This window comes from Lonchura striata, chromosome 7, assembly GCF_046129695.1.
Source record: "Lonchura striata isolate bLonStr1 chromosome 7, bLonStr1.mat, whole genome shotgun sequence".
NCBI classification, from domain to species: Eukaryota; Metazoa; Chordata; class Aves; order Passeriformes; family Estrildidae; genus Lonchura; species Lonchura striata.
Window position 1 is genome coordinate 24,437,806 of NC_134609.1, and position 25,140 is coordinate 24,462,945.

The window sequence follows — 25,140 nt, forward strand, 5'->3', positions numbered from 1 at the left end:
TCTAATTGGGTAGATTTATGTGGTATAAAAGGACCATGAGCATTGTGCTAGCTCTCTGTACATGGCAGAATTTCACTCAGCAGCTTGGAAGGTCAGTTAAGTATTAAATAGCACCCTGGATAACAGGGTAAGATCACTGGTTGCCGTGTAACATTTTTTTACATATCATGAGCTGTGCACAAGGGCATATCTAAATAAAATGCATAGGAAATAGCATCACACAAATATGATCTACATTTTTTCTTGATCAAAGAGGCTGAGGAAAAAAATAATTAAAAAGTAAAAGCCTTATGCAATGAGATTTAAAAGAAAACTTCGGAGGCTGATAAGACGCATCTGGCACAACTTCAAAGTCCATCAAAGTACATATAATCAATGTTTGTCAATAGCAGTTTTGCATCCTTTAATTTATCCTTCATGGATATAAAGCATGATGTTATTAGGATCCAGTCCATACCTTAATTCTGTTTGAGATTTGATGAATCAGGGCTCTATTAAAATTCAGTGCAAATCAGCTTACTCAAGGACACATTACATAAAGTCATGTGTTATCTAACTCCTTTTATCTTGCTGTCTTTCTAACTAGTTAAAGAATCTGCAATTTTGAAAACTTGTATTTGTGGCTGGCCACCAACATACTGACTCAAACACATATTGCTTGTAGGCACCTGTTTAAGGTATGCACGTGTGGCATAGTCAGGATGCCAAAATTCTTTCTGTATTTTTGGTATATGAAATCTCCTTTAGGAATGTTCATGCTCCAGAGTAAGGAATCATCAGAAACAAGGTTCTCTGGCATCCAAATTTCAGTATCTCTCTTTGTCACCACAAAATCACATTCAGGATGGGAAATTTTGAAGGCCTTGTGATTTCACTGTTTTCTTCCTCATATTTCAACATGTGGACACTATTTCTATCACTTTCTTCCTTTTCAGGTTCTAAACTGTCTTGGAGAAAGAATGGTCACTTGATTTGTTTTTGTAACATGCAGCACAAACAATACCTGATCAGCAAAAGTTTGTCACCATTTCTGCTACAGAGGGTTGTCAATTCTCACAATAATTCTCTGATTTCCTGTGTTGCTAATTTTGTTACAAATGCTTCAGCCTCAGAGAATAAAGGTTACTCAAGAATTTAGATTTTTAATTTAGAAAAATAATAAATCCCGGTTCTCACATTAGTGGAAAAAACTTGAGAACATGAACTCTGATTCATGTCTGAAATTCAGAAAATAATAAAATGACAGGTTTTGTTGCTTTTAAAAATTATACATTATGTAACAAGGCCTCACTGTTTTTCAGGTGCGAGAGAAGTAAATATGATTCACACTTTTTTTACAATTCAAAATAATAGTTGAAAAATAATTCTAATACATGGTAAATGCTTGTTTTTATTGTTAATTTATACTGTTCCCATCCTTGTTGCTTACTGATTTGCAACATTTGCCACTGGTCAGTGCAGTGATTATCTGGACAGGATGCATTATTTGATCAGGGCAATCTGTTGAACATTAAACAATATTTGAAGCACGGTTAATTATTTGCACTGAATTAGCCTGGCCTCAAAAGACTGTGGCTTGTCTGAAAAATCATAGGCAAGAAGAAAAAGCTAATTTCGAATTAAAAACAAGGATGGTTATCAGTGCTTTGATGCTTCAGGTTCTTCCACTGGTTATTCTTCTAGGGACCACATGTTTGGGCGTGAGTATGTTTTTATTCTCCTTTTCTTTCTGTGTGCCAGCTCTGCTGTATCTGCGTTTCAGGCCATTGAGGTGATTAAGTTAATGCAACGTAAGAGGGAAGCCCCATGGGTTTGTTTGAAGCAGACACCTACAGTGTCAAGGAATGGCTCTTCTGGGTACACTGAGTGGCCACACCATTCCCAATGGTCTGTGGTGGGGAGTGTGGTCTCTCTCCTGGCCCAAAACCCTGGGCTGCAGCATGGGCAACTCATCTTAAAATCATAGAATGTTTTGGGTTATAAGCACCTTAAAGATTACCTTGTTCCAACTCCCTTGCCATGGGCAGGGACAACTTCCACTGGAGCAGGTTGCTCAGAGCTCCATCCAGCCTGGCCTTGGGTGTTTCCATGGATGGGGCATCCACCATCTCCCTGGGCAACCTGTGCCACTGACTCACCTCCCTCACTGTAAAAACTTTCTTCCTTATTTCCAGTCTTCATTCTGAAGGGAGAAAATATCTGATTAAACAAGTCAGGTAGGCCCTGCCTCAGCAGCTTTGAAAACACTTCTGAAAAAGTAGAATATGTTTTGAATGACTGAATTATCATTGTCGCTAATGTGGGAGGAAGGTTAATGGCAAAATATTCAACACAGCTAGGGGTGACCAGAGCTCTGCTCTGGCAGAGCTTGATATACTTTCCTACATCTATTCATCTCCTCTTTAAAGAAGACTGGAAGAATGACTTGTAATCAAAGAAAAGTTAAAAGTCAGTTTTTAAAAAAATTCTTTTGTTCTTCCAAGCAATCAAGTAGATTTTCTCATGAAGGAATCTGAGGTTCTTTAAAACATCTGCTTTCTTAGTGACTTTTCCTATGTGTGCATGTTCACATTTACTGAAATGCATTACAAAAATTCAGATGTTGACATGTTTAAATTGAATTATTTGGGAAAAATATATAGTGAGGGTGTTTAATGGGACATAGATTTTTTTAAGAAGTCTGGAATTTGAGATGAGTGATTTTCACAACTTAATAGAGTAATTAAAAATTAGTGTATCACCAGGACACATGCCACACTTGGTCCAGTATGCATGTAGCATCTTACTGAGAGGACCAGCTCTAGGGTACTTAAATGCCAGTTTTACAGACTTTGTGGAAACCCTGTCTAATACAAATAAGTTCAGCATGAATTTGGCAGTGTTAATTCATGCTCAGTTAGGAAGATATGGGGCCAGTCTTAGACAACATGAAGTTTTGCCCTGTTTTTTTTCTAAAGAGTCCTAAGGGTTAGTTTGAGTCAATGCTTTGACATTCCTAAGTTGACTTTGCTTTAAAAATTGCTATGGAAAATGTACAGTATATCTCCTCCTGCTCCTGAAAATTCATTAACATTGCTAAAATGCAAAAGCAATTCTGCTGTCACTGAAAAGCAGCACGACAGAATATTCAGCAGGCTAGCTTTTAATAAAACATGTTTTTTCTTCATAATTAATATAACAAGGTTTTCTGGCTTAGCACTTGGCATGGATCCCAGAAAAAAAAAAAAAAAGAGGGAATGAGTTGCCATGATGTGACCATTGCATGACAAACAAGTTACGAGAGGATATTTTTGTCTTAATGATTTGTCCTGAAGAAAAAGTTGCACTGAAATAGTTTGAATGAAAAGATAATAGATGCTGAACTTTGCTGAAACCACAGAAAACACTCTTAAATTCATATTTTCTTCCTTTTCTAGCACTATCTTTATAATTTTTATTTGAATTTGGTTTTAGAAGTTTTTATAAGTAATGAGATGATTAACAAATATAATTGGTGAAATATAGCAGAAGTCAAACATGGGTTTAAGCAGTAGTTCATGCTGAGTTAGTCACAATAGAACAAGAAAATACTTGGATATTCATGGATCTGGCAGGTTTGGAGCAGAAACCTACGACAAAAATTTTCATTCAGTTCTTTCATACTACCTAAAAAGAAGCTGATTACATCTGCATGAATCCAAACTATTTCCATAAAAGGCATGGAGAGCTGCATGGAGAGCACTGAATTTGGTCCTTTACTTTAGAATAATAATAATGGTGATGTAACTGCACCAAAGATTGTTTTCACACATGGCAGGTCTTCTTGGGTTGGGGGTTTTACCCCTGCTTTTCATTCTACTTCTGCTCAGCAAGACACTGTAGTAGAAATATGCCTGCCATCAAGGTATTGTATTAAGTATTCCTTAATTAGTCAAAGAGAAAGCCAAAGAGCTCTGCTGCAACGGAGCTGTGTATCCTCAGTTATCCAGACTTGTATTGAGGCAACTCTTCTGGAATGCACTGAGAGCTAAATGACGTGCTTAAATGTTGTGCTGAGTTGGGCTAGAGAAATCTGGAACAGGACAATAGGAAGTTGGATCCCACAGCACTCCAGTGACAGCTCTTCCCGTACACCGGGCTGCAGCTCCCACTTAACTGTGTTCTAAAGTGATTCAGCGGGAAAAATCGTTATTTTAAAATCTACTGGTGTTCAGATCAGGCCTTTTCCTTGTATCAGATATCCCTGCAAACTCACCATCCCTGGCAGAGGGGAGGAAGACTCGCAAGGGTCAGGGTAGCAGAGGTGGCTCTTCACTTAATATTTTGGAACTTCAAAAAATCAATGTCCACTTAGTTGTGATGGAAAGTGTTTTGAAATCATGAGCCTTGCCCAATCCAATAACCAAGTGCATTTAGTAGTGGAAAGGGAAGGATAAAAGTATTACATTAAGATCAAACAATTGCAAAAAGGAAACTGTTGTCATAAGGGCCCATCTCCGTCTCGGAGAGCGCAGGATACTGCCAGCAGTGCAGGCCATTCCTTGCCTCAGGCGCTGGAGGCCAACATTTTTGGGTGTTCCAAAGCCAACTCTGTCTGGCATCTCTTTCTAACCCCCAATGGATCCGTTCCTGTTGTAAAGTCCCCTGCTGCTTCCCTCGCCCTCCCTGCGGGGCTCCGCACTGCGCCGTGCCGGTCCCCGCGAGGAGAAGCGAACGCTGCCGGGCCCGCCCGCATTGGTGGCCATGGGGTGCAATGTGCAATGCCCTTCTGCAGTGCTCGCCTAAATTTGCCTGATGCAGCAGGAAAGCAACACAGCCCTGGGAGTGCCCCCAGCTAATTTTGCACCGTGCTCTCGGAGAGGGAAGCGTTCCTCGCTGACCCCCGAAGGCAATCAGCTTATGCCCTGCAGCGTGCAGGTTGATATCCCGTGTAACTAAAGGGTCTTAATGACTTTGCATAAGCTTTAAGTCTAGCAGTATAACCTGCATTCCCAGTACTGGCTGCAGGAGTGTTTGATAGCACAGGCGCTCGTGTTAGTGTGACTAGCTGGCTCCTGCACCCCCCTGAATTTCTGTAGTTTCCCTGTGCTGCGGCATCCAAAGCTGACCCCATTTTTCACCTGGGAGCACAAGTGCATTTCAATCACCAGCGAGCTTTGAAAACATCCAGCTGCTACCAGGCCACCTCTTACGGAGCAAAGATTAATTTGGCAACTTTGATCTCCTGGAAAACAGGAGCAGATAACTCCTGAGCAGAGGACCAAACTGGTTGCAGCAGCAGCTCTGAAGGATCTTGCTTTTTTTTGGATCCCTGTGGGTTTTGTATCAGGAGCTACCATGGGAAAGGTTCACCGCTAAATAATCAGCAAAATGAAGATTTTAAGTGTGAATTTCTCTGGGGCTGGTTGATAAGGAACACACCAGTTACTCTGATGCACAAATTGCAGTTCAGTGTGGAGGCAGGAGATGCCTTGTTAGCAGAAAAGTGAAGAAGTGAAGAGGTTTTGGTGGAATCCTTTGAGAGAATGGTTTCCCAGGCTAAAAACACAACATGTGTTGCATGTGTGCTCCAGATGATAATATGCCCTGCTTTCATTATACTGCAACCATGGCCTTGGCTGAGAAATACAATGTCATTGCTGGAAAAGCCACTTTCCCTTGAAGTTCAAAGACTGTCACTACCCAAGATGGTTGCAGGCAAAAATCTGGCCGATTGTAAGAGCATCAGAACTGTCGATTCCCTCCTCCTTTGGCAAGCAGCCCAGACAAAGGTTCCTACTGAGAGCTGTCAGCAGGATCAAGGGGTTCACTACAAGAAGGCAGTAGCTGTGTCTGCCCTCGTGGCTCCTTCATGGCTTGTGTCACTTGTGGATGGAAGTTGATCAAATATCCATCTTCATTCTTCAGTTCAACCCCATCCCACCTCCTTCTTGGCTGCAAAGCTGTGACTGCACTCATGAACAAATGAAAGCATAATCTTTGTTTTTCTGCCACAGAGGCCACTTCATGACAAGTTGCAGGAGAATTTGCAGGACTTAATGCAATTGAGTGAATAAGCCAATTCCTACCAATGCAGTTTAATACTGGAATTCCTGATGTGCTTTGTTGCAGTTTCTGTGCATGTATAGAGCTAATTTTTGTCTCTCTTAATACACTGTCATGTAAGCTTGAATGATTACCCTGTTTTCTCTAGAAGTCTGTTTTGCACACATGTAAATTCACAGCATAACCCTGGGTTGTAACCTTTTTGCTCTCCTTCTCCACCTGCTTTTGTGTTTTAGTGATTCATTTTTATTGTAATAAGAGGTAGCAATGTACCCAAGACACAATAAACAGTTCAGCTGGAGAATGGTCTTGGCAGCTGTAAATAATTTCCCTTGAATTTGGGGCCAAATCTTCCTGGATTTATTCAGAAAGAATTGCTAGAGATTTACTGGACATTTTTGTCTGAGAAAGAGCCATAGGATTCCATCCTGAGATAAAGAAAGCTCATGGTTCTGTCATTCCTGTTTGAAATCTATTGCATTTCATTAGTCTCTCTTTCTTAAGGAGTTGAAATGGAATAATTGCATGTATCATGTATGTGCAATGTAATTAGTACAAAATCTATTTAGCAAGATGTTGAAGATTCTTTGGAAGAATGACATTTTAGTGAAGTGCTAATCATTACAGTGACGAAATACAACAAAGGTCAGGTGAAATTAGGATATTTTGAATGTCACAATTTTTTCTAGGAGACCTGTAAATGTAGTTGGCTCCATAGTCAGCAGTGCACTGTACCCATGTAAAATGTCTCTCTGAGCTTTTTTTTTTCTGTTTACTGTTTGGGTTTTGTGGGTTTTTTGTTGTTGTTGTTGTTTTTTGGGTTTTTTTTTTTTTTTTGTGGTGGTTTTTGTTTTTTGTTTATTTTTTTTTTTTGGTAGGGTTTCTTTTTTATGAGCCTGAAGTAGTAAAATTTAAAATTGCTCTCTGCAAATTCTTCCAGCTCTGCCCCTCATCACTGCAGAACTGCTATGAACAGAATCCAGTGATTTTATTCCCTCTTGAGAGAGCACACAAAGTATCGGTGTCGAGCTGCAGCAAGGAGACCGTTTGGTGAAACCAGCCCACGGTCTCATTTCTTCTCCTCCCGCCCCACTTCCTTTTGTTCAAATCCTGCTCCTCCTTGGGCTCAGCGTTGCACCTCGTCGGAAGGACAAGATCCTCCTCTGCTGGCCACGAGCAATACGGCACTGCAGGCAGGGGCCCTGCCTTCTCTGCCCCTGCCTGCCTCCCTCCTGCAGCCCCCATCCTGCATCCCACATCCTGCATCCCCCATCCTGCATCCCCCATCCTGCATCCCACATCCTCTCCAGCACACAGGAGAGAAGGAGTGAGCTCTTCCTCCTCCTCTGCTGCACACCACCATGGCAAGCTTCACGCCATGAGTCAAAAAGCTGAAATTCGGCCCCCTCCTGGCTAGCAGGGGTGAAAGTGCTTCAAAACCAGTGTGGTCTGGTGAGTGGTTCAAGAGACCCCAGGACAGAGGAGAAAACTCTCCATGCTGAGAAGTCAGCTCTGCCTGAGGTTTTGTCCCTTGTGGCTCTGCTGCTGCACCTTGTGACAGGCACACGAGGAGGGAGAGCTGCAGCACAAAAGGAGATACAGAAGCCTTACAGTAAAGATAGTGTTTAACTCCTGGATTCTTTATGCTGGGTGCTCCAGAAGCCTTTGTTCCTAGTAATATTTATACTGTGGCAGCAGACAGAGGCTTTCATCCAAAAGCGGGAATCAAAATCTGACTCAGTCACCAGCTACCAAGCTGCAGGATGATACTGTAAACCTGCACATTGTTGAGGGCACTACTTTATTGTAAGAGGGAGTTTGGGGTACCTGTCTTTCTGTGGTCAGCTCTACCCATGTTTGGACAGAGCAGCAGGTGGATAACCTGGGAAAGAAAGTAGTGCAGCACAATGCTGCATCTGTCATCTTTCCTATTTCCTTGGGGTATGAGCATTGTGAGACTGTCATCTCCACCCTACAGCTGGGGAAACTGAGGCACAGAACAGCAGGGTGCACCTCACTCAGCCTGGGCTGAAACGCTCCAGCATTCCCTGGGGTGCCAAGGGCTGCCCCCAGTGCAGGGGCAAAGTCACTCAGTCAAACCTTTCAGAGCCAAACCCTTTCCAACCCCATAAGGCAAACACCACAACAGGGCAGCACCGAGAGCTGGAGAGTGAGATGAAATGTTACTTGCATCATCGTGCTCCCAGTGCTGCTCCCTTGTTCTTTGTTTCATCTGTGCCTCTAAAAGAGAGGAGTACACTTGCAGGGTTTGTTTTAGTCTGTGTTTATGGATGAACACTACCACTAATTGTAAATGGAGCAATTAGACCTTTTAGTCTCCACTGGGGTCTGGCAAAGGATCTGACAAATTCTGTACCTGCACTCAAGAAACATATACACCAAGGACAGAGCTTTTACAGCCTTCTCATTTACCATCATCTCTGCACTAATTCAGGAGGGGCAATTGTGTGAGGATGTGTGTCCTTCCAGCTGCAAAGGATTTAGTGCTGTATGTGTGTGGCTCACTCAAATGCACCTGGGAAGGGGCTCTGCTGAGTGGTTCAGGGGACATTGCTCTCATTAAAGTCAGTGGGGAAGGGAAGAACTGGAGTTCCTGTTCTCCCTGGGTCAAACACAAGAGGGATGCAGAGATGCCTGAAGCAAGAGCTCATTTATATATTCCAGACAATATTCACAAACATGAATTCTGAGCTTTTTATTTTGTCCTGTTTCTGATTCATTGCTTCTGATTCATTTGTTCTTAGTCTCAACTTGCATTATCTGAGATTTCTTTCTTCTATATATAATGTGTGACTAATCAGGGCACATATTTACAGTTAATTTTATCTGTAGCAATGCATAGGTGCACATAATAATTGTATTTGTATGTATACTGTCTTTACTATGTGTGTTAAATTGTTTTGAAATACATTTTATTCCCTAAAATTATGTGAGGGATGAAGAATAGCAGCTTCAAATCTCCTTCACACCCACTGTTAGCATGTGTATCCTCACTGCAGGTGGGTAATCCTGTCCTCAGCTGGGATTTAGAGCAAGAGGGAAAGCAAACGGAAATTGTCACGCTGGGGATGTGTCCTGGTGTAGAGTCAGTGCCTTTCCTTTCAGAAAAACCTCACTCACACTCTTCAAAGGCTAAGAGCTCTGCCACGCCTGGGCACCTCCCAGGCTCCAGCTTTGGCAGCCAGCTGGAGCATGGCCTCTGTCAGCATCTCGGAGAAGCTGGACAAAGAGCCAATGTGCCATCACCTCACAAGCAAAGAGACAACACGTTCAGGTCAGGTTTACTCCAAATCAGACCAGCCCAGCAGCTTAGGCTGTATGCTTGGAAAAGCCAGACTCTCCCAAGGGTTGTTGACATTTTGTTACCCTTTTCAAAGAGCTCTTAAAATCTAGGTCAGCCAGCTCCAAAGTGGGGGTGGGAACATCCTTGTCTGGACATCCATCCAGCAGCAGAGGCAAACAGAATCTTTGTACTGTAAGCAAAGCTCTGTGCTGGCTTTTGCTTTATCCAGAAAATGACTCTCTGACCTTTATTATCTCATGCAGGCTTCTCATTCGTCCTTCTGGGCCAGCATGATGGAAGGTAAGTGGTTTCAGTTTCCTCATTTCCACTTCTGCCTGCCACAAAACTGAGAGGCTGGCAACCTGGTTCACTAAGACCCTTCACTAGTGCCCAGTGCTGAATTATATTAACTTCATGGAGAGCCTTGCTGTGCTTAACATATGGTCTATGATCAAGTTGAAAGTCTGTTTGACTTTGGACAAGTGATATGGTGGGTGCTTTCAGACCCTCACATGTTCTGTGTCAGTGCAGGAGACAATGCTGCATCATGTCCCAGCCAGGGGTGTGTCTGACACACTGGAGACAAAAACAGAGGTACAGCAGCACTACCAACATGCAGCTGATCACAGGGCTCTCCTGGATCACACCTGGAACTCTCAATTCTGTCCCAAACCAGGGCTTTTCTGCCATTCTCTGCTTTCTTGTTCTTTGGGAACTCGTGGGTGATACAGTGGGCCATGGTCTGGAGGAGAGGTCATGATGCTGGGCTGCAAACCTCACAGAGAGATGAGCAAAGAGCCTAGCTGGCGATCAAAACTGGAGGCCAAATAAATGAAGGCTGACTTTCCCTTGCAGCATGCAACTAACTGTGGAACTTATGCCTGCAAGGCTTAGTCCCAAGTGCTAGATGATTCAGAAACAAGCCCATGCAAGTAAAAATCGTTAAAGGCTGTGTCGCATTAAGATGTTGATAAGGGAAAAGCTGTGATGAATATTGTGGGAAGATGTGTAGGTGTGTGAGGATTTGTATATCCTTTCACAATCTACGTGGTCCATGTATTAGATTATGATTTTATTGATAAGTTTAGTATTTTTGAAGGTAAGCCCTGTTCTTTCTTTTCTTGATTTCAGTGGCTGTTGGACCTGAGTTTATAATGCATATCTAATTAAATATTACAATAATTTTGCTCTTTTTCCTTCAAAAAAATAAGGTGGATTTTAGTATGCACTCATTATTCATCTACATTCCTTTTCATTCCAGTGGTATTTGGGTTTTCAGGTCAAACCAGAAATCTTGTTACTCATACAGCGGTGCCCAAATCAATGTTGCTGTTCTAACAACCTGTATGTAGAAAACAAATTTCCAAATAATTTTTATGTCTGAGCTCAGTATTTGGGTTCTGCAAATATTTGGCCACAGTCATGCAGTTGATTCAGGGTTTACACAGCCTTGTGCAACCTGGTTGATCTGTTTTTTGATGGTAGCTTATCCCTTTAACAATTTAACTCATACCCTGCCTTATGGTGTATGGTCCTACATCTGTCTCCCCACTGTTCTACAATCTTCTACTCCCCATCCCCCTTAGCATCTCCAATCCTTCAGCCATCACGATTCCCCTTCCCCATCCATCCCTCTGAGGAAAAAAGTGCTGCAAAACTGCTTTTAAGTAACAGTCACAAAACTATTTGAAAGGCTTTCTGGCTTTGTTGTTAGCTGGTCTCCCTTCTTTCTGAAGCTGCAGCTACTCCCAGCCACAGCCCACTTGGAAGGGAGGAAATACTGTGAGGTCTCATCTCTGCAGAAGTAAATGTGGAATATCTCATTATTTAAAATACAGTCAGGATTTCAGCCTCATAAAAATAAGACTGCAATAATCTCAGAGCTGGGGACAAAAAGTATTTAGGGGGGTGGTAGGAAAACTCATCCTGCTTAAATTAGGCCAGATTTCAGTCCGTCTCCAGAGGTTCAGAGAGCTTGAATAAATGCTGGGTATTTTCTGGCACTCTTGATGTGTGTTGGCAATAGGCTTTAACTCTGCACATCACTCATCTTGACAACTGCAGTCCAACAAAGTTACCTCGTGATTCAGGTCACCCGATGGCATCCTAATGCATCACTTTCCCACTTGGAACATTAGTCATCACTTGATCCAGGGAAGGTTTTGAAAACAGTGTGACTGTCGGCATTGGGGTATCTGTTCTCTCCGTAACAGAGAGCCCATGTCAGCTAATGAACAAGGGGATATTGATCAGAAATCCATTGCTTGATTGACAGCTCTTGGCAATGTGAAAAACTGCAGATGAAAGCTTGCACAGTTTAAAAGATCACCCAGACCTCAAAGCTGATTTGAAGCTTTAAAAGTCAATCTCTGTCTATCAATTATGGGGGGATTTTTTGTACTACACAGAGGAAAGTTATTCTTTGAAAATTTGCATGCAGGATGTCTAATTTAATTTCATGTAATAGTCACATTTCAGTGACAAATGTCAGATCACTGCTTTTTTAAGCATGTTAAGGTTTTCCAGCACTTACAAAGAGCGAACACTCTGATTTAGTAATATGTTTAAATCAACCAGTGTATCAGACTTTGTGCCTTAATTATGTGCTCAGATAAAAAAAAGTGTTGCTTTTGCTTTACTAAACCTATGGCTTGTTATGAATAATTAAAAAAAATGGAATGGGAGCACTTCTTAAATAAGAGATGTGGAAGCCAAATAGTTATTTAGTGTCAGAACAGTGATAAATAAGAAGACATCTCTTAGTTTGATATCATATGCCCCAGTGAGGGTTTTCTGGTCTTTGTTTTTCACTGCTTTGTGCAGCTGGAGATGACATGGAACAGCTGGGAGATGGGAAACATCACTCATGTGACCTGAAGGAGCTATGTCTGTTTCTCAGTTTCATGAAGAGGGATAGCAATGGGGAAAGCAGGGACACTGGTCATTTCTCAGATCTGTTGCACTCTTACATCACCTTGGCTGGTCTCCCAGCCAGTAACCTCAGCTTCCTGACTCCCATATCCACATGGGGGACAGGGTCCCCAGTAGGGTTTGCTGATGTCTTCTGAGCCCTTTCCACATGCACCCTGAACTCCATGCCTTGGCCATTAAATTTCTTGAAATGGTAATTGCCAGCCCTTGAGGGCTGCTCAGTGTTGGCTGTTTTACCTCAGCTCTGGCAACCTGAAGCTGCCTTCTTCAAGGGCTGCTGGGTGCCCAGCTGGCCTCAGGTGTGCTATAGCCTCTCCCAAAATTGCCCCATCTGTGCACATGGGGGATTGTGCCCCCAACCATCTCAGAGCCACCAGAAGCACATCTTGCAAAACGTGAATTACATCTTGGCCATTTTGTTTACAGAAGAGATGAACTTAAAAATCCTTCCTAACATGTCAAGTAATTACATAAGTGTGCTTAATAAATGATTAATCTGTTGCTGAGAAATCATGCCAAAAAAAAATCAAGTGACAGTAGTGTAATTTCTTAACAACACACAGAGCAGTCGGCTTAAAAACGAGGGTAGGTGATTCTACAATGGCTTAGCTATTTGTGCTCATTCAAGGCACTAATTTTTCCACTGTTGATTCAGGAGAGTCCTCACCAGCCTCTGTAAAGCATGCTGGCATGTTTGCAGTCTGCCTCTAGTAGTTTTCACTCCTCTGTTCATCCTTCATAACTTTTAGCAGGTATATTTTTCCATAAAAAAGGATACCCGGTCCTTCAGACAGCAACTGTGGAATAAAAGCCAGCATGCCCCTCTAAGATTCTGAAAATAAACAGGGGGTACAAAATCAGACTACTTCAGAAAGTTCCCTCAACCTCAAGTCGTTTGCAAAATTTCTTCTCCAACAAAGTGAACTTGGAGGCTGAATTTCAGGCAAAACTTCCTTTTTGTTTTTCTTCCTTAACTACATCACATTAATTTTAATTTTTTTCAGTGTAGACAATGTCCTTATCTTTCAGCAAGATCCTTCTGTTCCTCAGCAAGGCGTACACTTCTGCAACACTTGCACATAGTCGAGACTCAGCTCCTGTGGAAATAATGAGCTGAGGAAAAGGAGTCTTGACTTGACATAGCAATAAATGAGGTGAAACTTTCCTCTATTTTTTTTTTTTTTGTGAGAAACGAGAGTTGGCATGTAGGAAAAAAAAAAAAAAAAGAAAAGAAGATGGTTCTATTTTAATATGAAATATAAAACACCCATTGTACAAATGTGAAATTTCTTTCTTTTTTTCAGAAGCAAAGAAAGAATAAAGATAAAGGCTGCAAGTGAATGAATGAGGAGAGAAAACTAAGATAATGCAGTCGATAATCAGTTCAAGGCAGAGCATTATCCATGGGGCCATCGGTCCAGCCCTAGGGAAGAGCTTTTTAAAATGTCTCTGTACGTGGCTTAGCTTTGCTCATTACCATAGCTTGTCTTTGAAACACTGGAGTGGCTTCCACTGGCAAGCGCTGTACCTGCTCAAGGAGCCGCCAGCCCACTTTAATCCAAGCCCCCTGCATGGCTGCACAGCCGCGCTCCCCGCGGGCCCCGGGACTCCTCTGGCTCCCGTAGGCCACGGGCTGGCAGAGCCAGGGATGGGCTCCTCAGCCCCTCCCTGCTTGGAGGCTGGTTTGTGGGTGAGAAGTCCCAAAGTTGTGCAGGTGCCTTCCCCCAGCTGCTCTCGGGATGGGGCTCTGTGTCCCCTGTGCCGGGAAGGGCCCTGCTTCATTCTGCAGCAGCACTGGTGATGGTCAGCAAAGCAGCTGGACAAAGAAAATCCCTTCTTCTTATAGGAAGCTAAATCTCTTTTTGTGCTGGTACCAGCCTCATCATCTGCCCTGGCTGTTGTGCCACAACGGGGCCTCCTTATGCTTTTGCCTGGAGAGCCCTGGCCTGCATCCCTTCGACTTCCTGGTAGTCACCAGAGGAGCCATCTGGGCAGCCAGAGCCCCAGTGCCCTCCAGGAGCATCCTTGAGAGAAGCTCTGGGGCCAGCTGTGCTCAGGCTGGCCATGCTGAGCACTAGGTGAGCTCTGCTTATGCCAAGGAAGACCTGAACAGCGTCTTTGTTCCTCAAGATGATCACTAAACCCACTGACATCCCAAATGAGCTGAAAGAGAAAAGTACTGTCCATCTCAGGAATAACTTCTTTCATAACTTGTCTACTTCCAATTTTAATTACTCTGTTCTTTCATTCTCTTTTCACCCCTGCAGATGAGGCTGATGACTATGAGAACTACTACTACTCTACAGAACCGAAGCAGGACACCAACCTCCAGCAGGAGTTCTCGGAGGAATTTTTCTGGCTCAAGACAGTTTTCAGTGACATCTTTTCCATGGAAGGTACCTGTCAGGGGTGGGCAGGAAGGCAAGGAAGGGGTAAAATCCCAACCCTGTGTTTGAAGCATGAGTGTGGCAGGTCTGGCTGCCAGCCTGCTCTCAAAATGCCTGCATCAAAGGGATGAGTTAGGAGAATTGTTTGCAGTGTTCTTCTTTGTATTTCTCTTGTAAGGATCCTGTGTTTTATCTCCAGGTTTCACAGGATGGATTCTGATAATGCAGAACATTTCTGATTGCTACTACAAAAAAGCACAGACTTATTTGTCTATAGACACTGTAAGATGTAATTGCTCTTTTCATGGGATGTATGTTCTGTATTTATGCTGGGAACCAAATGTAGAGCAGGTTTGGTTTTTTTTTTAATTTTTTTTTATTTTATCAGTTGCAGGGGTTGCAGGGGTTTTATTTCCTTTTCATTTTTTGTTTGCCAAACTTCAGGAGAACAGGAAAGGATCCTAGGGATTGCTCAGAGGACTCAAAAGGAGAGGCAGGGAAGTTGACTATCTCTGCTCAAAGGAAGGGACTTGCCCCATTACAACTCTGTAATCGGGCAAGGGGAGTAGAGGATCTCCAGACCCAAAGCTATGAGCCACTCCAGCTTGGAATAAACTCTGCAGCAACTCATACTACTCCTGTGGGTGCTGGGTTGATGCACAAGCACAGCACTTACAGGATGCTGTGCCTAGGAAGACAGACTCCTGCAACCGCAAAATGCAAGAAGAAAAAGCAGGTGATGAAGGTTGAGAAGCTGAAAGATCTTCATCCCTATCTCTGCAGACTCATGCTCATCCAGCCCCTGCAAGAATGGTGGTACATGTGAAGCCAGAGGAAGTGACTTCAGCTGTCTCTGTCCTGCACCATATGGTGGGACTACATGTGAAAAAGGTAATGGCTCTTTTGCTAACCTACATTCCTTATTTTTGTAGTTAATGCTAATGTTACAACTTTATAAACCCACTGTTTGCTGAGATGAGTGTTCTGACAGCCCAGAACAGTCATGTCCATAGCTCTTAGGACCTCATCCAGGCCAAAGTCTGTCTAAAGAGCATCCAGTGAAATAAACTTCAGGAGTGCAGAGAGTGCTCCTCTATGCCCTGCAAGGTGGGCTGTGGGGAGCTGCTCATTGGCACCACAGATTTTTTGCCATAGATGCCGTGAACAAGAAGTGAGATCCCAAGTCCTCATCTGTCAAATGAAAGCTTCCTTGGACTGTCAAGGGAAGGCATCTTCCCTTGATCCCTGCAAGGGCACAGTTCTTGTGCACACACAAATGCTGATGATGTGTTTTTTATATATGTTTTATATGTGTTTTATGTGTGTTTTCCACAGTGGAGGACACGTGTCTGGAGAAGAACTGCCACTTTGGTGACTGCCTGATTATATTAACCCCACCTTATTTTAAGTGCAGCTGCAAGCCTCCCTACAGGAGACCCTCCTGCCAGCGTGGTGAGCACTCAGCTGGGCACAAATTGTGGTGGGGCTAGCATGGCCAATCTGCAGTGGGAAATCACCCACTGCAGAGGGTGATCCTGCCCTAGTAATGCTGCAGCTCCCATCCATGGGCCAGGCCAGTGATGAGTTGTGTTTGATTTGCCAGGTGGTGGTTCAGTCACTGGTAAAACCCCCAGAGATATGCATTCTGCAAAATTTCATGAGAATTCAGAGAACTCAGCCACTCCCAACAGGCTGAGTGGGAGTTCTCCCCAGTTTCCACTAGGTATGCAAGTGGCTGTGTAGTGTTCAGCACCTTGACAAGGCTGTTGTGTGTTTTCCACATTGACAGCTTCCAAACAGTGCAGCCCAAACCCTTGCAGAAATGGAGGCACCTGCAAACGGAACAGATACAGATCAAAATTCACCTGCGAGTGCCCTGAACCTTTCAGAGGGAGATTCTGCGAGATCGGTATGTCACAGCCCCTCAGGGGGAGGGAGGGCTGAACCTCCAGAGAGCCAGGGGCTGGCTTCCCCCTGCAGCCAGACTAGCTGATGCTATTCCTGTAGCATCCTGTGGTGACCTCCTGTCACTGTCCCAAGAGCCTGACTACACTGAGGCATCAGGGACCTTGGAGAAAGGGTCAGAGGAAGAGGCTGACTTCTGCAGCTACTGCTGGCACAGGGACTTGAAACAATTCTAATCTTGGTGTTTTCTAAGTGTGCTTTGGCAAGGTCCCACTGGTATATAATAAGTGAGGACCAGAGGTCCTCAGAGGCTGCACGTCACAAAGGGAAGAAATGATGGGATTTCCTTAAACATTCAAAATCTACTGTAGTGAAGATACCTGCCCAGTTGCCTGTGACTCTTCAGGCCGAGGGGACTGCTTCTGATGGGTGACATTTGAAGTCAATCAAGCTAGATGTTGGGACATTATTCTAATTTCTGGCCTGTGTACAATAAGGAGCATAATTACTTGTCCCAGAAGGCACTTCTGATCTGCCATAAAATGAATGTACAACAAGAAAGGATGGAAGAGGAACCACTTTGAGCAAGGAACAACACAAAAGTTATTTTCATATAAGCATTGTCTTTCTACAGGACCAAATGATTGTTATGAAGAGGATTCCTCTACATATAGAGGTAGGGTGAACCAAGCAGAAAATGGCAGGACCTGCCTGCACTGGAATTCCCACCACCTCTTGGATCATCCTTTTAATGCCTTTATGGAGGATGCTGACTCCTATGGCATTGGGGAACACAACTTCTGCAGGTAATATTTTGAAGAAGCAGCTGTAGAGGTCTGTATCAAAGAGATCCTTGAGGACAAAACTGCTCACAAATTTAAGAAACTGATGGTGTTAAGATTTCACATCTTTTTAGACACTGCCTGCCCATAAAACACCAGAATGTTAGAGATGCCTTCTCTAACCATGCTGATATGAGGTTCCAGAAGTTGCCTGCTTTGTTTTGAACCAGTCCCACATTTTTCTTATGGCTAAGATAGGGAATAGGCATGGGAATAGTAATATGGCAGTATTGTATGCCTCACTCAGGCATCTTCTTTGTCAATCTTATGAAACATTATCTTTGTTCATCTCCCATATGGGAACATGAAGCTTCCCCTTAAGAATCCTCAGCTCCTTCACTAATTTCATGGAGATTTTCCCATTCCCCAGGAAACGGAGGATATCAGTTCACTGGCTGATTCTCTCAACTGTTCCCTTCAGGAATCCTGATGAGGATGAAAAACCCTGGTGCTACATCAGGAAAAATAATGAAGTGGATTGGGAATACTGTGATGTTTCACCCTGCTCAGGTAAAGAATTAATAGCAAGTGATTTGGCAGCATGTAGGTGGTCTAGAGCAGCAGGTGACTCCCTGCTGGCTAACCCTTCTAGTCTGATATTAAGTCTGCATTGTACATCTGCTGTCTCTTCCAATGCAGCTGAAGAGACCCCAACAGAACCCCCTACAGACCCCCCTGAAATATTCAAAACATGTGGACAACCAGAAGTTCATAGGACACTCAAGAAGATCTATGGTGGATCCAAGGCTACACCTGGAAAACATCCCTGGATGGCATCTCTGCAGACACAGACTTCAGATGGGAATGAACATTTCTGTGGTGGAGTGCTAATTAAATCATGCTGGGTTCTTACTGCTGCACACTGCCTTAAGTAGGTGCATGTCCTATCATTAGGATGGTTTGTGAAGGTAGCTTGGTATCCAAAATATTTGCAATCAAAATGATTGCTAGGAGTCAAATTGAAAGGGAAACATATATGTGGACAGAAAAAGAAATTAAAAAGAAATTTAAAAAAATATTTATATACTTGAAAATTGTGCTAACTGAAATAAAAAACTTAGGCCCCACTCAAACAAAATGAGCCAAAGAAGTTGTGTGAGAGGAAAACAAAAAACAGAAAGTAGGAAGATTTTGCAATGTGTAAAAGAACTATGCAAACCTCAAAAGATATTGGGATGCCATAAGCAACATCTCCTATTACATCAGAATTAAGTTCTTCAAAACAGTCAAAATATCCACTTAGCTTTAATTGTTTTCTGTATCAGCTAGCTTAGAATATTACATTTCTTTCAACATTTGTATTGAATCCGTTGGAAACCACCACCCTAGGAAACAGGTAAATTACACACTGGAAATAATTTCAACACATATTATTTTAAATATGCTCAGACAATGGCAAGCAACCCTACTCCCATAGCTATATGAGCTGCCACTCATCAGCACTGCCACAGTAATAGACTGTGCACACTGCTAGTCCGCCCTAAAATGTAAACAAAACCGTGTACAAGCAGCTTTAAATCACTTTATTTCATGATTGCAACAAGTTAAGAGCACATGCATATTCCAACACCACTGCTTTCCTATCTAAGCCTTCCTATAATGATTTTAGGAAATCTTCTTGCCAAGCTTTACAACAGGCAGAAATAACTTGACTTCTTGTTACTAAAAGTGCAGGTTTACACCACCACTGATATAAAATGTCTGTGTATAAATTTTTTTTTTTTTTTTTCCAGAAAACCAAAACGAAACATCCAAGTAGTCCTTGGCAAGCAGAACCTCAAGAAGAAAGAGGATCATGAGCAAATATTTGATGCAGTGCAAATAGTTTTACATGGCAAATACAGAGAGGTGACGGGTCATGCCCTATACAATGATATTGGTAAATCCTTTATTTGATACTCTCATGGCTCACCTCCAACCTTTGTTGTTTGAAGTGCCTCTCTCCCACTGAAGTCAATGCAAAATTCTCATTGATACTATGCTCTGGAAATAATCAGGGAAAATTGTGATCTAGACAAGATTGAATCTTGAGATGTAAATTGTGATGGGCAAGCAGGAGGAGCCGAACAATAGGAACAGGTCCAGCAGAGGGGGGCAAACGGAATGTTGGGTTTATGCAGCTTGGCATGGTAACAACTGCTAACAACAGGGATCAAAGTTAGCTCCAAATACTTTTTCTTATTGTTTATCTCCCCTCTAGCACTACTTAAACTGCAGCCTGTTGATGGTCACTGTGCAGTGGAAACAAAGCATGTGAAAATAGCATGTGTCCCCGACTTCTTCCTTCCTGCTGGGACCTCCTGCTTCATTTCTGGATGGGGCACTACAGAGACAGGTACTTGTGGGCTAACTGGATTTTGGTGGGTGCTCCAGTGGCAAGGTGGACTGCTACTTTCAGTAGTAATTGCCAGACCCAAATGAGGACTTAGACAGTAGTGAAACCAAGACATGGAATTCAAAAATAAAGTTAGCTAAACCATGCCATGCAAATTACTCATTAGCAGAAATCTGCAACTGCAAAATCAACCAAACCTGTCAGAGTTCTGATAAGATGCCTGATGCATTTTTTAGCCTGCCATCCATCTCTCCATGTCATGGTCTTATCTGAAGACAGCTACAGAAGCAAGGCAGTATCAAGAGAGGCTATTGTATAGCTTGTGCGTTTCAAGACAGGACCAAGAAAGACAGGTATTTTCACATGGTTTTCCAGCCCATTGAGTCAGATAAAGCTCTTTGGAAGCAGCATCTGGACCTTCAGATGAACTGAAAAATAAAAAAACATCCCAAGCTTTTCAAGTTCAACCAGCCCTATCCAAAACCCTGTCTTGCCCAAGGTAAATCCTAAGGGGAGAAATTATTATGCTTAAAAAAAGATAATGGCAATTTTCTGAAAAATGCATTATCTCATGTTCTGATTGATGTGTTGCTGTAAAGCAGCAGAAGAAAAACTTGCCACTGAGGCTGCAGTAGGTATCCCAGTGCTTTGTGACTGATACAGCCTGATAAGGTACATGGGACCGAATTCTCCCTTTGTATAACTCTCACTGAAGTCCACAAGAAACAACTGTGTTCATTTGATCAGAATGCACCAACAGAATTTAATGGACATTTTTTTAAAGTTACAAATAAAAAGTCTCCCTTAAAAAGGGTAAGGGGTTTTTTATGGGTTTTTCCCCCAACAAAGAATATCAAATACCCTGTACGTGTTCAAACTAAATGGATCCTTCTTTGAGCAGAGCTATTATTAGCATTTCAGGAAATCACTGCAGAAATGGAATATTTCCTGAAACTCAGGCAGAACCAAACTTATAAACCACCTTTAATTATCTACAGATGTAGTACTTTGAAACTAAGGCTATTGCCTTTAGATGTCAAGTTATGTCTTTAGATTCACTGTAATTAATCATTGCCCTTAAATATTGTATGATTTTCAGTTTTCATCTGTTTCATTAGCTTGCATGTTAAAGCATCTTAATAGTAGCAGTCTTAGAAGTGCTGAGCAGCTCCAAGTCCCATGGGGATCTTTGGAGCTGCAGATAACCAGCACCTTGGAAAAGCAGAATTACACAGAGAGACCTGATTGGAACTAAATTCTGAATATGTGATTTAATTTTCATTTAGACAACAACTCTGTCCTGAGTGAAACTTCAGGGTGCAGCTCATTGGAAACTTATTATTTTATCCAGATAGTTCTTTCCATCCCAGGCTAGCGCATGCATGTCCTCTTGTGTTCCCCCATCCCATCTGTTTGCCAAGCAAGCTGGTTTTTTGAATAAAAGACAATTATGACAGGAATGGGAAAAAAGTGACTTCATTGTTTTGGTGCATATACCATAGGTGATTTATCCCATCAGCTGTTAGATGCCAATGTCAAGCTGATTTCACAGAGGAAATGCAATGAACCCAAACTACATAATGACAAACTGGACGATAGCATGTTTTGTGCAGGAAATCTTCGGAAACCTGGAATCGATTCTTGTGAGGTCTGTTGCTTTTTCTGTATTTGAGCACTAATTTTTTGTGTAAAGAGTCAGGCTGTGTAGAATTTTGGCAATGTGTTGCATATGTATCTGTTCTCACATCAGTGTATTTCAACAGCTTTTCTGCAGTACCCTTTGAGCCGTCCATCCTTAGAGCTAATATTGCCACTGTCACCTACAGGTGGATCTGTGGAATAAAGAGACTTCTGAGGCAGTTTGTCATCATAACCTGAAACCTTGCTCTTTTTTCCCCTCTATTTTGTTATGGCCTCTACTTCAACTGCCAAGTCTAATCTGATTCTCACTATCAGAGCTAAGGCTTGCAAGAGTCAATATTGATATTTCTTTTCATTACAGATGACACAAATGTGAAACAAGTTCATACTTATACCATTAAAAGGTAGAAAACAGTTTGAACAACACTTCCTAACATGTAAATTACCACTGTAAGGTGTAAAAGAAATCAGAAATGAAACACAAAAAATGAACAAGCAACTCAGAATAAGGCTATTTTGAGGCTTGTGAGACAACTTAAATTTTCATTAATTCCAGGGATCACATCTTTATCTTTCTGAGTTCAGACTCTGAATTCCTGGTACTTTCATGCCAGGGAAATTTCATGTGACCTTGTCAGATTTATGTCACAGACTGGAAAAAATTGAAAACTTACATCCAGAAAGTCTGGTATCACTTGACCTGATCACAGAACTGCAAGTCCACTTAGGGGCTAAGCAGCATCTGATGGTACATCTTTTAGGAAAAAAACATCATTACAGCTTCAAAGTCTTGTGATGAGAGAGAGGTATTCTGATTTTGGATACTATTTTGCTCCATGCTTTGAACATGTGTGCTTTCCTTCATCAGGGAGACTCTGGAGGCCCCCTGACTTGTGTACAAAATGGCTCCTACTACGTATATGGCCTCGTGAGCTGGGGTGAAGGATGTGGGTTAAAAAACAAGCCAGGAGTTTATACCCAGGTGACAAAATTTGCCAGCTGGATTAATGCTGCAATTCAGTCTGCATCAAGGTCATGAGGAGTGACTTGGAATGACAAATGGTAAGACTGAGAGTTTTACTGTTTTTATTAATTCCCTAAATGCCTCATCTTTGATGAAAAAGATTAGTGATATTTTCTCATGGCCTACATAGGACATACTTCAGCACCATCTTGAAAATAGCCCTAATGTCAGTGAGTTTTTCTGTTGTGGGCTTTGCAATAAGCCCACATTTTGTAGCTAAACGGATCGGAAAGTAAAGCTACTCCATTTCTTCTCCAAACAAATCAAAGGCCGTGATATCATGTTTCTAGATCTGCTTTACAAGCTGTGAAGTTTCTCCCATCTCAGCTGCTGCCAGACATTTCCTCTTCCCCTCATGCTTCTGTCTAAGCTGTGTTTCTTCTGAACTCACCAAAGCTATTGGTGTGTGCTCTTAAAGCCTGTACCATTTTTTACACACATAAGAATCACCATGTGATTGAGTTTGCAAGATTGCAGCCTTTGGAATTTCCTGAGGAGGGAGGATTTTTAAAAGCACTTCTGTGGGTAAATAAGTACAAATTTCATTAGTGATGCGTTTCAGATTGAAAAACCAAACAAACTTTCAGTAATAGAATTATCTACTTTATTCCTGACTAGAGAATAATTACATATTATGCTCCAGATCTACAATGGTTTATATGTACTTAACCAGTGAGAGCTAGTAGTACTAAATGCTATTAAAAAAACTGTCTAAAACCATTGGGTAATTTGAGAGTTCTCATAAGATGTACCTGTCAAATTGTGTCATTTTTGCCCAATGATTCTGCAAATAAATTTGAAAAACAAGGGATTGGTATTAAATCAGGATATAAATAATAGACTTGTTTGTGAAGAGTAATTTTCTTAAAACAGTAATTTCACTCTCACTTGAATTCCGGGGTTTACAACCTTCTCTAAGCAGCTACCTAATGTGTCAATAGCTACTACCCCTACTGCAAAGAGTGATTCTGATTTTTTACTTTGGAAGGTTTGGAAAAAACTGAAGAACTGATGATCTGAATACATTCTGATAGTCTAGAACAGATTCCCTGATGTCTGCTAGAAGACCTGCCTTTGGCAAGTCAGTGATAACTTTTCTCCCACTGGCCTTTGACTTGTTAATCTCTTAAACCACCTGAATCTTGCTTTTGTATTCTCTTAGGTAAATGGTGCCAATATTCCAGGAACACAAAAATATCCAAAAATTACATACATGGAATAAGAGTCACCTGATTTATTCATTACAAATTATTTCATATTCTACCATCAGTGGTACAAAGCTGAGCCTGCCAGTCATCTAGTACTAATTTCATTTACAGCTTTAAATAAATAGCAGAATCTGTAATACATTCAGTGATAAATCACAAAGTATCCACACAAAAATAAAATTGTCTGTTATAAATTGCAATGTTTTGATTGCCTCTTAAAACAAAAATTCTTAAATGCCATCTATTGTATTTCCCAGAAAACTGGAAAAGCTACAGGATTTGCAGGACAAGATGAAGAACTATTTATGTTATGTCATGCTTCTGTTTACTTCTGATAAAGCTGCATTTGCCTTCTCTTGACTTGCAGAATTTCTGAAGCATCAGGATTGACGCCAACTTGCTGAGATCCTTCTGTCTCCAACTGGTCCTGTAAAATCACAAGCCAAAAAACTGTGAAACCTGCCAGTAGACGGGGAGGGTTTTAACTATTATCCTATAACAATATTTCATATTAAAAATTACACAACTGGCAAAAAATCTAAATCACTGTTCTGCATGGAGTGAATTTCTGCTGTGGAGAAGTGCAAAATATGGACCTGTTCATATAAGTGAGATACCTCACATACCAAAGGACTAAATGTGCTCAAGTCCTAGTTTCTATTTTGAAATAAAAAGCAAATCAGCAAAGGCCTGGGTTCCACATGGATTGCACACCTGTGGGTTTCCCTGGGGTCATCAGGTCATTATCACACCTTTGACTTAAGAAGATACTGCCTGTAATTCCCACTGCCTCCATTACTCAACCACAGTTTTCACTTATTTCCTGAGCAACTTTTCAGATGGGTATGTAAATCATGGATATATACTGTTTCTCTTGGTCTGGATTATTGTTTGACTTCTTACCAAAATTAACAATTAAATGATCAAAGCATCTCAAGTGCAGTGCTTCTCTTTCATTATAGCTGGATGCTTCCTAACTGTAAGGGCTATGAGACTCCTGTATGGACTTGGACTGCTCTCTTCTGCTGGGACACTGCAGCCTGGGAGTCATCCCTGTGACAGAAGGAAAACCTGGACGATCCCTGCTTGTACTGCCTTTAACCTTGAGCTGGACAGAGGCAGAGGAGGCTGGAGCATTGCCCCTGGCACAAAGCCCCCCACAGCACATATTACGCTGTCAGGCACCGACGCTCATCCTATCAGTACGGCTGCCAGGGGAGATTACGTGGCAACATGGAATTACATGGCAGCAAGTGGTTCCTGATTAAATTAGGAAAAGAGAATGGGACTTGCATGGGGAGTCCCTTCTACCTCTGCTTCTGCTTTCCTCAGAGGTACTAGGACACTTGGAGATATGACATCACCCACAAGTTGGGGAAAGCACATCCTGACATGACACTGCTGAATTCCCTTCAATGGTTCCTTCAAATTAAGATGTGCACTAATGCACAAAGCTTCATGAGGGAAGTGCACATATCCTGTTCAGGTAACAGGGAGAACTGTAGACTCCAGGGAGCATTCAAAAGTGTTAGACAGGAT

General features: G+C 42.1%; 2 protein-coding genes across 7 annotated transcripts in view; one reads left to right on the forward strand and one right to left on the reverse strand.

The window, feature by feature from the left end:
• Positions 1 to 1,536: 1,536 nt before the first annotated feature.
• HABP2 (hyaluronan binding protein 2) lies at positions 1,537 to 24,538 on the forward strand. 4 transcript variants are annotated; one of them, XM_021525958.2, is made up of 14 exons: positions 1,537 to 1,700; positions 9,592 to 9,628; positions 14,527 to 14,655; positions 15,430 to 15,537; positions 15,982 to 16,098; positions 16,436 to 16,555; positions 17,186 to 17,357; positions 17,815 to 17,903; positions 18,033 to 18,264; positions 19,127 to 19,272; positions 19,594 to 19,728; positions 21,231 to 21,376; positions 22,238 to 22,431; positions 23,969 to 24,538. In XM_021525958.2, the coding sequence occupies exons 1-13, from the start codon at positions 1,632 to 1,634 to the stop codon at positions 22,406 to 22,408; spliced, it is 1,671 nt and encodes a 556-aa protein (XP_021381633.1). In that variant the 5' UTR covers positions 1,537 to 1,631; the 3' UTR covers positions 22,409 to 22,431; positions 23,969 to 24,538. The 4 variants fall into 4 exon arrangements, with proteins under 4 accessions (XP_021381633.1, XP_021381634.1, XP_021381635.1 ...); XM_021525959.2 differs by lacking the exon at positions 23,969 to 24,538 and adding an exon at positions 23,859 to 23,966; XM_077784697.1 differs by lacking the exon at positions 1,537 to 1,700 and adding an exon at positions 7,347 to 7,476.
• Positions 22,975 to 25,140, reverse strand: part of NRAP (nebulin related anchoring protein) — a 47,716-nt gene continuing 45,550 nt past the window's right edge. For all 3 annotated transcript variants that reach the window (XM_021525954.2, XM_021525956.3, XM_021525953.2), the window contains one exon: positions 22,975 to 24,028. In XM_021525954.2, the coding sequence (XP_021381629.1) occupies positions 23,927 to 24,028 (102 nt within the window). In that variant the 3' untranslated portion in view covers positions 22,975 to 23,926. The remainder of the gene's footprint in view (positions 24,029 to 25,140) is intronic.